Here is a 15360-nt window from a genome sequence, read left to right on the forward strand (position 1 = left end):
TGAATGAGAAGCCCCGAAAAGGACCATTGAGCCCTGTGGAAATGCTAACACACATTGCTGCCTATCCTACACAACTGTATGCACAAACCAAAGAGGAATTATTGAAGCCAGGATATGGCCAGCAGAGCAACATCCTGCTGCCAACCCCAACTGCATTAAACCCTGGAGACACTGTTGAGTGGACCTGGTCCTGGACATTTTGACACATGGACAAGTGATGGCTGGCCCTTCTGACACCTTGGAGTAAAGACCTGGAAGCTGGCCTGTGTGTTCCTGGAGTAACAGCAGAGTGGCCCCCAATGATCATGGTAGTGTATCCAAAACATCTGGGAGGTAAGAGCATCTTATGTGGAAGTTTTTTTTTTTATCTTTATGGCCAGTGCATGTACCTCCCATAGTCCTATATATTGACCCATATGCAACTCCCACAGGGCAGGGGGGTAAAAGTCTGGTATATTAGACCAGGACTAGATCCATTCCTGCCACTGTCTTATCACAGGACCACTCCCTTGCATGCATCCTACCTGATGGACAAGATGTGCTTATGCTGATGTCATTAAAACATGTATCTTATTGCCTTTAAGGTAATTTTCTTCTATAGTCCCTTTGGCCTGTACTCACCCCCTGGCCTCAGCTGCTGTGTGATGACTGCTCTGAACTCTCTACCTATACAGCTACTGACTGTCTGTGGAATGGGTGAGCTATGGATTTAATCTGTATATGACTTTGAACCTAGTTGAATCCTCTGGCTTGAGGATTATCATTTTATTGCTGTTGTTATTGTATTTTATTAGTCTGGTTATAATGCTCTAGTTTTCTTGCACAGGGGCCATTGTGGAAGATGGGGATTGAGTTGATTGTGAGGCAAGATTTCTGGAGGGATGGGCTATAGGTAAAATTGCAATGTTTCCAGAATCTCTAGCCTGGTCTTAGTGCATCTCCATATCAATAGGTGTTTCCAAGGGGTGGAGAGAAGTAGTCCATCTTCATGTCAATAGGTGATTACAAGGGAGCAGGGCATATCTGGAGTGGAGGTGGGGTGGGGTCCCTTTTTGCAGCCAGGTCTAAGAGACATGCAGAAGCATAGGTGGACGACTGCTTGTAAGCAATAAATGGATTTCTTTCACTTTATTTCTCCCTTTGACTGATTTTGGTTGCAAAGGTAATTTTCCCCAGGCTGGGAAAGTATATTTCCCCCAAAGTTACAAGGCGTCTCAGAAAATGCCCAGTGAGAAGTGCTGACTGCTCCATGGGAGACTGATACACACCTCCTCTGTGTCTTCCAGAAAATCTTTTGGAAAGTTGGTACTGCTTTCTTTTCCAAATGGGATATTTCAGAGAAACCACATAGGCCAGGACTGGAGGATGAGGGCACAGTGGTCATCCAAGGAAAACTCTCTGTGCCCTCTGTGTGGCGTGAAGCCTTTGCTTAAATTACAGCCATCTGTGTGCTTTTTCATTGCCTTTTGGTTTTGGTGCAGGCTCTTTTCAAGCAGGGACTATCATCTCTTCATCTTCCAGTGAGGGTGGAAATGACATGAACTTTTAACTCTTACAGACCTAGATTCAAAACTCCTCTCTGACACTTACCTGCTAAGTAATCTTGGCAGGTTGTTTAATCTTTCTGGATCTTAATTTTTTACTGTAAAGAGGACAATAATACCTACCTCACAGGAGACTTATGTAAAATGCCTAGCAGGGATTGTAACCTAGAAGCCTATAGCCCAGAAGTGTGTTATGTGTAGCTCTGTAAATTTTTTAAAAGTTTATTTTTAACAATGCTAAAATAAGTAAGTTTCACCTAAAAATTTGAACATCTGGCTTTTTCTTGGAAAAATGAAAAATCTGGCTATAGTGGGCCTCATTCTGAAATGGCAAAGTGGGCTAGGAAGGAATAGTAGATACCTCTTTATGAAGGGGAGTGATTTCCACTTGGCCACAGTCCAACCCTTCCCTATTGCCTTACACTCAATTCACGTCATGACATGTCTTGATTGGCCATTTAGACCTCTGCATTTGGAACCCTGGCCCAGCATAGAAAATAATCTAAATACTGGTTCACTTCTTTCTTGATTTCATATATTTGCTGACTGACTGCATTGTTTCACTTCCTATTTTAGAAAGAAACAAAAACAAAAAACCTTCCTGAGGTATGCATTTATACAATGTTTGCAAACATTGTGTGAATTTCCTTCCTATCCATAGCATATTACCAACATGGGTACTTAGTGAACAGTCTTACTAGAAGAAAATGTAACAGCAAGCAGGCTTACCATGTGGGAGATTGCTAAAGAAGCATGCTGCCAGGTGTCCATTACCAACTTCTCATCTGCCTCAAAGTTTAACTCTACGTTTTCCAGCGAGTGATCCACTTTGCCCTTCAGTGTGGCATTTATTTTTGGTTTGGATAGAGCTGAATCTGGAGAAATGGATATTCGAGGAACTAGAGGAATTCTTTGGAATACAAACAAAAAAAGTACAAAAAATTTTATTTACCAGAATTCTATTTTCATAACCATGCTTCTTTGTGAATTTTGTTGTCTTGCTTTAAATATCAATTTTCAAAGTTTTCCTGAAGAACTGTTTACATGAAGGAAAGACTAAAAAGACTACATTCAATTTTTTGTAGTCTTTTTAACAAAAGGGAACTGGAAACAAACAATAACAAAACCTAATTTTCAGGTTTAATTCTCAGGAACTGTGAAGAGGGGGAGTCAACAATGGCATTTGAAGAAATGTAATTTTGAAATTGATTAGTATCATTTGGCTTTCTGAAGTGGACAGTGGAAGCAGGGTATGACTGATGTGAAGTCTAAAAGAGAGTACCCCGAGGAAGCAGAAAGATTTTGGTGGGTGGGTGGGGAAGAGATCCATCAGCCCTCCCCTCCTGGTCTAGAACATGGGTGATGACAGCTTTCTCTTTGTTCGGTAAAGTGCCTTGGAAACAGAGCCAACCCTGTGGCTGGCCCTAATTGTTTCTGGGAACATTCTATCCCAAAAGGATTCCAATCTCAAAGGCTAACAAAGGCAGGGAGGGAGCCGCAGGGCAGAATGCTTATTACAACTGGGATCTGCCTCAGTGATAGAAAGTTCCAAGAGCTCTCTCGGGTAAGGAAATGGGGATAGAGAAGCTCCAAGGATGCCTTTGCTAAAACTTGAGGAGGACAGTCAGGAGCAATATGAATAAACATTAGGTTTGGCAGACTCAGAGTGGTGATTCAGAAAGCTGGTTGTGAACTCCAGCTATTAGCTTGGTCTTGTTTTGAATCATTAGGTGAAGTTTCTTGAACTCAGCTCTTGGAGTCTTACAGTGCTTGGAATTCTGACAGTATACCATGCCTATAAAGGCAATGTGTTGAGGATCTACTATGCACTATATGTTTACACACAAGGACAATTTACATTACTAATGAAGTGTGCTAAATCTCAGTTGCTGAGACACATGAGATTCATTTGTGCAATAAGCTAAAGGTTGTGTCTCATCTCTAGATGTTTAATATAATAAGACATGCATTTCCCAAGGCTTGCTTTAGAGGATAGAGGTAGTGGCATATCATTTAGAAAAAGAATTTGGGTTTAGAATTCATTTACTAGAAAAACCTCTGGTTTAGCTAGCTCTGCCACTATCAGTAGATATCAATTGGGGCATGTCACTTGACTTTCCCAGGCTCTGTCCCTCCTGGAACAATATAAATATAATAGTAATTATTAGGAATTACTAATTGTTAACTAATTATTAGTTACTGTTATTTTTATGCTGTCATTATGGGGGAATAAAATAGACTAGCTATGTGAAAATGCTAGACACCATGCCTCAGTGTTAAAGACAGTGTGGCCGACTGCTTGGTTGGTAGACACACTGAGTGACTGAGGCTTCCAGTAGACACCCAGAGCAGGGGCTTGCGGTGGAGGTGAGTGTAGTTTTGCAGAAAATAAGAACTGCCTGTTCTTTGTTTCATGCTACTACCTGACATTAATAGCTTCCCCATTATGCCTGACTTGCTATTTTGTGCTAAGAACAGAATGCACTGCTACTATGAACATTGAAACTTGGCCTCTTTTCCTGGTTCTGAGGGTTCGTATTGCCTTTGGAATTTCATTGTTTTTAATTTAAAAGTTCTCTTTCAGCAGCTTGCTGACTTAAACATTTGTCTTGTATTTCTATCAAGAAGAGGGCACAAACTTTCCTTCTGTTGTTTTCTTGCTCACACATGGGCCTAATAGGGAAAATGCCACTAGACGGAAGAAGTCTACAGAGAAGAAATGGGCCTCAGATCACTGTATAACCCTCTTGTTGAGATGATTTTAAATCCTTTTTGGAATAAAGGAGAGTAAAACAAACAAAACAAGAACATGCAATACTCACAATTAAAATAGTACATGTAGGTAAAATAGTTTATTGTATCATAAAACAACAATAATAGTTACCACTTATTGAAAGTTACTGGGTCTAGATATCAAGTTTTCTGATTCCCAGACAAGGAACAATGTGCTTTGAGGATTTCCTTTTCTGCTATCTTCACAACAACCCTACTTTATAGATAAAGAACCAAAGGCTTAAGAGAGTTGGGGTGAATTTCCCAGACAAATAGTCTTAATTTACTTACCTACAGCTAGTAAATAGCAGACCCAGGACTAAAACTGGATTTGTTTGGCTTCAAAACATTCATTACCCCATATTGAGTTTGTGCAACTCCTACTACCTGAACTGACTGAGCAAGCTTGTAAAACAGAGTACATGATAGAGCCCAAACAGGAGGACCGCCATTTTGAATAAGCCCACCCACCATCTCAGAGACCTAGGTTTCATTTTACTTAGGTTACAAACATTTTCTGGAGGACACCTCAGCAAGCCACAAGACCACCTTTTCCCTGACTGTCCCCTCAAAAGCCTGCCAAAAATCCCAGCCATAAAAAGCCTCTAGCCTGTAAGAGATGCCTTCTTTGTTCTACTCACCAGAACAGAGGGGTCCCTCTCAGGTTTAGCAATAAATCTGCTTGGACTGTTCAGTTTGCATCCCTTTTTTTCCTTTTAGCACATACACTATTTTTAATGTATAATAATACATAGCCTATCTCCTTGGAGGTTTAAATTTAGTGTTCAGTGCCTGGATATTATTTTTTAAATCTAATTTCTTTTTTTTCCTCTTTATATGTACAGTTTCCCATTTTCTCATGACCCACTCATTGGTCATGAGAAAGTATTACTTTAATTCTTAATTCTATTTTATTAATTTTTTAAATTAATTTAATTTTAAGGAATTTGAGTTTTGTGCTTTATTACTTTAATTCTTACGTTTTGCTCTCTTTTAATGTTTTATAGTTGGGATCTATTTTGCAGGAATTACCACCAACTTCCACCCCCCCCATTTCTTAATGAGATTTTTAGCTTTTTGGAGTTTGGCATCTTGTCCTTCCACTGCCCCCACCCATTGGGTTATAAAGGCAATCATTTATAAGCTTTTATATTGCACAGGAGGATCTGGTTGAAAATATAATTTTTCTTCTACCCTTGTCACCAAGATTATTTTCTTGCTGGCAGCAATCTAATGTTAGACTACTGATAAGACTTTCAGTCTCATGAAGTCATAATCACATAAGACTAAGTCCATTCTTTCTCAGTTTCCTTCCCTGTAAAAGAAGGCTCGTGACCCCTTTCCATTTCATTTGTATGTGACAAAGACACACACACATACACACACACAGAACTGCTTAGCACCTTTCTTAAAACTGGTAGTTTCATGATTCTCTACTGAAGACGTTTGGGGCCAAAAGTGTTATGAATTCAGAATTTATATATGTAACATATTCCCGAATATTCCCACAGAGACTGTAGGAGGCACTCTATAATAAAACACACTATGCCTCTACAGCAAAATGAGTTAATAATCACTCTAAATTGGACAAATAATGCATATCCATAGTTTTCAGTTGAAGTTAGGAAAAAAATTTCAGTTTCAGAACTTTTTTGGATTTTGGGTTTGCAGATAGAGGAGAAACTTTTTTTTTTAGGAGTATGTTTTTTATTAGTGGTATTCAATTTAAAATCATGAAACTTTATGCTCATAACAATTACAGGGTGACACGATAGCTTGTCTTACCTAAGTTGATTTTCCAAAATGTCTCTACCATTCAGTTGGACCAATGGGACTCGAGTAAATCTCTTACTGTCATCATCTGTTGGGATTTTGCATTCCATCCCCCCGTAGTAATCTTGAAGGAGTCTCTTTGTATCTTGGAAACGGTTTAGTTCTGCCTTTGATAGAAAATATAAATGTTAATACCCAATAAAGAAAAAGCTGATGTGTGTATATTTCCCATAGAAGCTCTGTAAGCACTACTTTAATGGAAATAAATAAAGAGAATTGGCTACAAGTACATATCTAAATTTTCATAAAAATTAAAGATAAGTGGTGACTGTGTTCTCTGTACTTACTGAATATGATTCCACTTAACTAGATAATTGCACTTAACATTTCTATGCCTCTTAATACGGTGACAAAAGATTACAGTATATATGATGTCTGGAGTATATTACTCATTATTTTAACATTAAAAATTTTTCCTGAACACTAGAATACATTAACAAACATTTGAATGTCTTCCATCATAAGAAACAGGTTAGTAAATATGGGAGATAGCAAAAGTATGATACATACAAATACAAAATAAAAATATAGATATACAAATACAAAAAACTGAAGTACAAAATAAGACTAGGTTTTGGTCCTCTAGGACTATTTCACCCAGTTGTGGAGAAATGACAAGTGGTAAGGCAAATTGATATGAACAGTTCTCTTTTTACATTACCATTTTTTCCCACTATGGACAGTAGGGAGATCACTTCTCCATGGTTGCAGCAAAACACCTCTGCTGACTTTGCTAGTACACGCCTTGGGGCAAATGGAGAAGCACAGAGGACTTGGTGGCAAGGCGAGCTTCAGTTACTCCCAAGTGACTCCTTGCCAGCTGCTCATTTCCCTTTGCAGTGATGGTGGGATGCATGCATAGTGAGACCCTCCATGGGGGCCAAAGGAACAAATGTAGACAATGAGTTTCCCAAACAATTGTCCCACTAGGTGTCAAATCAGGTGTATTTGTGCTTCTCTTTGGTAGTAGAACATGACCTCCAGAGTTTGCTTTGGTTTAGTGGGGTTACTTAAACCAGTACCTGAGGGCCTAAAGATTGAAGTTTATATGCAGATGTATTCTATGATATTTAGTTCATTATAGAACACATTTTCCAAAAAAGGGCAAAACTGACCTAGTGTTCAAAACCCTTAGCTGAGCCTAACGAAAGGGTATTTATGAAGGGATCCTTATATTTATCAAGCAATTAATGTTGCCGTTTATTTCATAAAACATCAAGAAATAGTCCTCTACTGTCATATTCACAGTTTAGAACAAGTAAATGCTTTTGCATTATAGTCTGTAATAAAAGACAAGGAAAGTTCCAATAAATTTGTTTTTGATACAGAAAAGTATAAGCCAAATTGCTCCTGATAAACTGTTTTTGGCATTATTAAACTTTTCTAGCTAAATGATTGAAACAGGAAGAAATTCATTTTGTTAATTTGAATCTATTATAAAATAATCATCCTACACTGTTTAATATTATAGAACATACTTTAAATACTCTACTTGGATTTTAAAAATAAATATATATTTAACTGACTTTTAAAACCAGCATTTCAAAGTGATTAGGAAAACTAAACATTTTTCTCTTTCCTTACAGAGCAACCAAATTTAGTTTAAAAATATTCATACATAGACTAATCTCACAGTTTGACAATAAGTATTTGCATTTGTCATGCTTAGATTTGGTAAACCAGTAATAAAAAAATGAATCTTGTAAATTATACTCATGAGAACCTGCATAATACCACATTTACAAATGAGTAGCATGTAAATGTAAACCCAATTTGTACAAATCAGATACTGACAAATAACTTTGGGAGTTGAAGAGTACTGTTGTAAGGTTATAAAAAACCATTAATCTAATATTTAAAAAAAAGAAATAACAAATATTGGTGAGGATGTGGAGAGAAGGGAACCCCTGTATACTGTTGGTGAGAATGTAAATTGCAATCATTATGGAAGCAGTATGAAGGTTTCTCAAAAAACTAAAAATAGAAATATCATATGACCCAGGAATTCCACTCTTAGGAATTTACCTGAAGAAAACAAAATTGCTAACTTGAAAATATTTATGCACCCCTATGTTTATCACATTATTTGCAATAGCCAAGATATGGAAGCAACCTAAGTGTTCATGAGTAGATGAATGTATAAAGAATATGTGGTACATATTCACAATGGAATATTATTCAGCCATAAAAATAAATAAAATCTCACTATTTGCAACAACATGGACAGACCCAAAGAGTACTGTACTATGTGAAATAAGTGAGACAGAGAAAAACAACCATCATATGATTTCACTTATATGTGGGATCTAAAAACAAAACAAATGAACAAACAAAACAAAACAAAAATGGGCTCATAAACATGGAGAACAGACTGGTTGTTGCCATAGGAGAAAGAGGTGGGGGATGGGTGAAATAGTGAAAGGGGAAAAATAATTAGTCATTAAAGCATAGCATTACATTATTTGGTAAATAAGTTTAAAAATCAGTATATTTGGATGAAAAAATGCCATCATCACTGTTGGCCTCAGTTTCCTCATCTATGAAATGAGCATTATATAGAATTTATAGCATAGGGTTGTTGTGAGATTTTAATGTATCCTACATGAAAGTCCTTGTACTCCTTGTACAGACTAAGAACTTAACAAACATTAGCTTTTATTTGCTGCCCTTTCCTTTATCTTCTTGTTTCCAAGTTGGTTCTGGATGTGCATTCAGTTTCTCAGGATGAGAGCCTTAAATCTAGGTATTGCTGAGATGTATGAGTTACCATCTCTAGAAGAGGCATGTATTGCTCAGACTAATGAGAATGATTCACAAAATTCTCTCTTCCTCTTGCCTTCGCTATTGGGTTTCAGTTGCTTCTGCCATAAGCTTTTGACATACCTGTTCAATATTTAGTCTCTGCTTGCCCAAATGGGTGTCCAGGGATGCTGCCTAGACTGGCTGAGGCTGACAGGGAGTCTCACGCTCATCCTTCACAGCCCCACGCCTTGTACTTCCCATGTGGATCCCAGTGCTAGCTGTCAGCGAGGCTGCTCTTGCCTCTCAGGTGTCTGGTGACTTTTCAGGCCTCCTATTGTCCAACCTGTTCCCCTGCACCATTGACTTGTCGCTTTCTAGCAGTCACGGTCATTTGTTGAACAGCATTTAACACCCACTGTGTGCTAGCACTGGGGATTGTCAGGTAAATATTCTCCTTTCTTGCATTATCCCTCAAGCACATTAATTACTTGAAGACTAAAAATGTACCCTTTTCCATTCTTTATCCTCACGGTTATTCTCTTCGGAAAAAATACTCAGGTAGACATGACTTGACCAAGACAGCCTTAATATTCCTCTCAGCTTGACTAAACTTTAGTCTTCTTTCTAACTCTAGGCTCCTTACCTCCCTTTTCTTAGAATATTTACTTTAGAAAACTTTTCATTGTAAATCCTTTCTCTTTCCCTTTGAGGTGTAAATCTTTTAAAAAGGTTTTTGCCAGTTTAGAACTGTCTTTCTTAAGGCCCTGGGCATCATCTCTTTGAAACACAATTTGTAAGGAAGATATCACCCTTCACCAGTTCCTCTGCGAGGGAAGGAGTTGAACTTACTCCTCGGAGGGTGCCTTGCTTCAAATGGTAAAACTGACTCCTGTCATGAAGAGCAGAGATGTACTCTTCCTTTAGGCAAGGCTAGTTAGCAAACAGGGAAGGCCTCTGACCCCACCCTACCCCAGCTCTTAAAATCTCTCTAGCTCTTTTTCTTGGCAGAGCTGGATATTGAGACATGGTCTGTGCTCTCTCCCCTATTGACATCAGTCTGAGAATAAGATCAATGTCTGTCTTATCTTGTTCAGTGCAATATTTTATTTTGATAAATATAAGTCAGTCAAGCTGCAAATATAAGTTAATCAGGCTGTTCTGATGAACAGTCTGTTTTTCTAATCCAATGGTCAGTTTTTTCTAGAATCAAATGCCTGCTAAGTTTGATTAGCATCTAGCCCATGCTTTGTGTCAAGGCCGCTTTCTTGGGGCTTCTGCTGGCCACTCTGGGTGTCTGCTATGAGAGGCTGCTGAAACAACGTGCAGGATAGATTTCATCTCTGCTGTCCTCTGTGTGGTTCTAGGCCGCCTGGAAGCTGGTTGCGTGGGATGCTTCCAGTTCTGGTGCTTGTTTAGCCCAGGCCAGAATGATTTATTTCAGCTAACTTCCTCAGCAAGTTGGAGCTCAGGCCAAGTGCTGTGACTAATATGAGCCCCGAAAAGACCCCTCGCATTCCCAAAGGAATTGTTACATGAGGGATGGGTCTGTGGAAGGCCACTCTTACCTGCATCAGTGAGAAGAAATGGTTCATCGTTATCCCAATCAAGTCCTGAAACCAGCTCTCGCTGATGATATCCAGACGCTCTTGCTCTGCCTCTTCCTTCCGGGCATCACAAATGTCCCACAGGCGGTCTCGTAAATCCTGAACCCAAAGAAACATCACTGTCACGTGAAGCTTTAGAATCATAGCTCAAATTACTGGGTGTAATAAAACTAAAATCCCTTCTCTGCCTTAAAAATGTGCCTGAAGAAAATTTAAAAATTTTAGAGCACTCATATATTTTATTCCTTCATTCAACCAATAATTAGCTAGCTTTTACTGTCAGGCCCTCACTTTCTAAGACTAGCCTAACAAATTATATGCCCCTATCTACCACAGATCCACTACAGTTCACTTTGTTTTATGCATTCAAATCCTGCCTCAGAAAATTTCTGTGGTTGACACATCCTTTCAGGGAATTTCTGGGGAAATGGGGTGTTGTTGGTGGAAGAAGTAAGCAGTTGTATTTAATCCAAGGGAATAAGCTTGTTAATTAATCATGAGTAGTCATTCATAAAGCAATGCACAAAAGGAATGTTGTCTGAGCTTAATGGGACTGTCCACAAATAAGCTTTGTACTGAAGAATTAGCAGTGGAAAATCTTTTGAAGATCCCAGTTCTGCCACTTACAATAATAATGATAATTATATATGTATGAATATTATATATGTATTATATATTCATATGTATGAATGTGCAATGATAATTATACATATGAAAAGTATGTATAACAATAGTTACCATGTATGGAGGCCTTTCTATGTGTGACAGTGTGTCAGAATATAAGTAACTATACTTACATTACTTATTTAATGCCTTACAACAACCTCAGGTACTATTATTATCTTCATTTTGCAGAGAAGGATACTGAGTCATAGAGGTTATTTTTCCAGTCACATGATGAGTAAGTGGTGGAGCCAGAATAGAGCCTGTGGTCTTGGGTAATATGCAACACTATATTAGGTCTCAGTTACTCTATCTGTAAAATGGGGATATTACTTTACCTTTTGGATGTGCCATATAGAATAAATTCGTTTATGTATAAAAAAAGCACACTATTTGGCACACAATATTTCTTCAATTAATGAAAACTATTATAATCTTATCAAAATAAGAATATGATGTTATTCACAGCAATAATACCTGTTTAATAAAATATTCCATTAATGAAATATATATAGTCCAAGAAAACTTTACAGTTTTCACAATAATAATCATTTTTTGAACATTTACTATGTGTTGGGCATTGTGTTAAGTGCTTTGCATTGATTACCTCACTAATCCCCACAATAACCAAGAGGTAAGTTTCTGATGAGAAAATTGATTCCCAGAGAGGTTAATTTACTTGCTTACGGTTTCAATGTGGGAGATCCAGGAATTTGAAAGCAAGCAAGCTGATTCCAGGGCCAACAGTGGTTTTATTTCTGTGATGTTGTGTTTATGGAACGCATTTTGGTTTGTTACCTTGTGGGGGCTGCACATGCAATGAAAATATCACAGGCATTTTTATAGCCACATGCCAAGCATCAGAACAATACACCATTGTTTTAAAGGTGGTCTTGGTATGTACCTCCATGATCTTTCTACAAATGTTCTGTCAGACATTCATTGAGGACTGGGCTTGTACTTATCAAACATTTATACATTTTAAAAGATAGGCAAGGACCACAGCACAGGAGAAAGTGCAAAAGCCTGAGACCTTATTTCTAGTTCTCTTTCTTCTCCTGACTCACTGTGAGGCCTTGGCACATATGAGCATCTCTGCATTGACTTCTCAGAATTGGAATCAAATAATCCAAGAACAAGGAAAATTAAAGGCATAAAGAGGGTCTGGGCTTACCCAAAGGCATGGCTGGTTCATACTTTATTTGATGAGAATTAGGGAATACTAAATATCCCTGAATAATCAGAGGTAGGTTGTAGTAAGAAAAACTCATGACTATTAATTTTGTTAGATGAAGTAAATGGACAAAACCATTAAAAATGAACACCTTTACAAAAGTTGTAAAGGTTCTCTGTTGGGTCAAAAACCCAAATTCAACTTGGATGGTTATTTACTAGAGTCTCACATAAAACAAAATGCCAAAAAGAAAAAAAATAAAACCTTACATGAAGCAAATACAAATAAAAAATAAAGTCAGGGTTCATGATATTGACATCAGATGAAGTAGAATTCAAGACCCAAAAGTACTTTGGGACAAAGTTGGTTGTTATATACTGTAAAAAGGTGTAGGAGACCACAGAGATATACCTTACTGTGCATCTTCACATATCAAATAATGCTGCATCAGAGAAGGAAGCAGTTTAATGAACAGTTAAGGGCATGGGCTGGGGAGCAAGGCAACTTGAGTTCAGCTTCCAGCACGGCCACTTGTTATCTCATCACCATATTTCTTCACCTATAAAATGGGAATATCAGTAGTTCCCACCTCAGAGGGTTGTCCTAGAATGACATACTCGGTGCTTAGCTAAAACTGCTGCTGCACTAAAATCTATACATCAAACACTGTAGCAAAGAAAATGGACAGAAATGTAATAGTCAAGGGGGTCTTTAACTTAAATTAGTTTTTGCAAGATTATAAAGGTGTAAAAAAGTAAAAAAAAGAATAGAGCCATTGTTTTGATCAGAATTACCTATGACACTTCCAAAAGAAAATGTGATACAAGGCCCCATCCTAAACCTATTGAGTTTGGACACAGGGCCAGAAGCAAAGTCAGGTTTATTTTTATACACTTCACAAGTTTCTCCACTACACACTCCTGCTGAGAAGCCACTAATAGGAAGCATTATAATATCAATAATGAGGTTGATTTAGCCAAAACTTATTGATCCTTCCAAATAGAGACTATATGTTATTTTCTAGTATCCATGGGATTTTTCATATTTTAGTCAACTAAAAAATTAAAATAAGTTTAAAAGATTATTAAAGTTAATTAAAATCAAATCTCTATATACCTAATTCTCTGATTATAATACAACAGAATCTGAAGCAAAGGACAAAGGTTAAGCAAAGATGTTTGTCACTTGGAAATGAAACAAACATCCTTTTAGATAATTACGTGGTCAGTGAGGATATCAATACTGCAACTCTGTAATATTTAGTAATTCATCATAATGAAAATGCTATAATCAGAACCTATGGGATATATCCAAATCTCCACTTAAAGGAAGTTTGGGTTTTTTTCCTAGACGATTCTTGCCAGAAGCTTCTCAGCTTTGTTTGGATTGATAGTTTAAGTTCAATGTTTTTAATTTCCCAAGTTGTCCATTTCTGCTTTTATCCTCATTAATTCCCTTCTCCTTTTCTCAGGCTTATTTTCTAGGTTCTTTTTGAAGTTACATTTATTTTTTATTCTTTCATGTTTAATATAAGTCAAGAAAAAAAAGACAAAGGGGAATATATCTACTATATATAACTAAATAGATTGATAAATCAGAAAGATATCCACAGATAATACAGACATATATATATGTCATACATATACATATATATATGTATATGTCATACATATACATATATGTCACATATATATGTCATATCCACATACATATATGTCATATACAACTGTATGTGATATATTTGAAAGTTTTCTCATACCATTTGACTGACTTTTTGAAATAATAAAATGAGATCCCTATCAAAGTAATAAATAATTTAAATATTTTGAAGTAAAATACAAAACTTGAAAGCATTAAAAGTGGCACATTTGTATATAATTTTGGGGTGGATACGTATTTTTTAAATGGACCACAAATACAAGCTATAAAAGAAAATTTTCCTTTATTTATCTACATAAACATTAAAAGCTTTCTGCATCAAAACTCATCTCAAATAATGTAAGGCAAACATCAGACTGGGAATATGTGTGTTCCATGTGAACAACAGATGATTTATAAAAAAGATATAACTCAATACCTGACACATTTTCATAATCTGTTACTTAAAATGAAATTTTAATTATGTAAATTTTTAATATGTAAATTTTTTAAAATTTGCAAATCTTCAAATTTTTCATATATTTTAAAACTAAGCATACTTTTAGAATCAGCAGTTACCATTTTTTGAGAAATTTTCCCAAGGAAATAATTAAGGATATGGCAAATATTTAGCTGGATGAAATTTTACTGTATAAATTCTCTGTAACAAAAAGCTGTTTCTCAACAAATATTTGTTAATGAAACGGTGATTAGTAATAGCAATTTGCTAAATAGGATAATTCATTATTAAAATATCTCTTAGATATAAGAATGAGGTAGATGAATTTTTATTGAGAAATAAAACATGTTCTGTTGTTGAATAAGAATGTTAAAAAACAATATGTACATTACAGTCACCTTTTTTCAAGAAAGACAGTAAAAATGGTTAACTACTGGCAATGGAATTATGGATTTGTCATTTTTAATTTTGCTTCTTTTTAATACCTAATTTATCTATAATAAACATATGGTACTTTGGTAATTACAAAAAAAATCCCACATAAGATATTTTAAATTTAAAAACCTTCTCTATCTATCAAAACTCACCTGGTGGACATGGGGAAGAAGTATACAAGAGGGCTGGCATTATAAATAAGTAGGAAAGAGCAGGAAAGGAGGTATGTTTTAGGATTTAGTAGCTATTAATTACTGTTTGAGGAACATCTAAGAACAGGTAAAATACTTCAGTTTTATTAGGATATTTGTTAATTCAACCCATCTTGGGTGAACCCTCCATCACCCCACTCATAGTCACTATAATGCCTTTACTTAATTTCAATAGCCTCCCAGTTGGTTTCCCAATGGTTTCTTGCTGTTTACTACTTGTAAGACTTGCTGTCTTCCTGCACTATAGACTCTTAAAACCAGGAACAAAGGCTTCAACTCTCAT

At 36.5% G+C, this 15360-nt stretch overlaps 1 protein-coding gene across 11 annotated transcripts in view; it reads right to left on the reverse strand.

The window, feature by feature from the left end:
- The window catches only part of SPEF2 (sperm flagellar 2), a 204310-nt gene that overhangs the window by 61169 nt on the left and 127781 nt on the right, over positions 1–15360 (reverse strand). For all 11 annotated transcript variants that reach the window (XM_073237244.1, XM_073237222.1, XM_073237235.1 and 8 more), the window contains 3 exons: positions 10457–10594; positions 6102–6256; positions 2274–2454 (listed from right to left, as the gene is read on the reverse strand). In XM_073237244.1, the coding sequence (XP_073093345.1) occupies positions 2274–2454; positions 6102–6256; positions 10457–10594 (474 nt within the window). The remainder of the gene's footprint in view (positions 1–2273; positions 2455–6101; positions 6257–10456; positions 10595–15360) is intronic.

This window comes from Manis javanica, chromosome 1 (assembly GCF_040802235.1).
Source record: "Manis javanica isolate MJ-LG chromosome 1, MJ_LKY, whole genome shotgun sequence".
NCBI classification, from domain to species: Eukaryota; Metazoa; Chordata; class Mammalia; order Pholidota; family Manidae; genus Manis; species Manis javanica.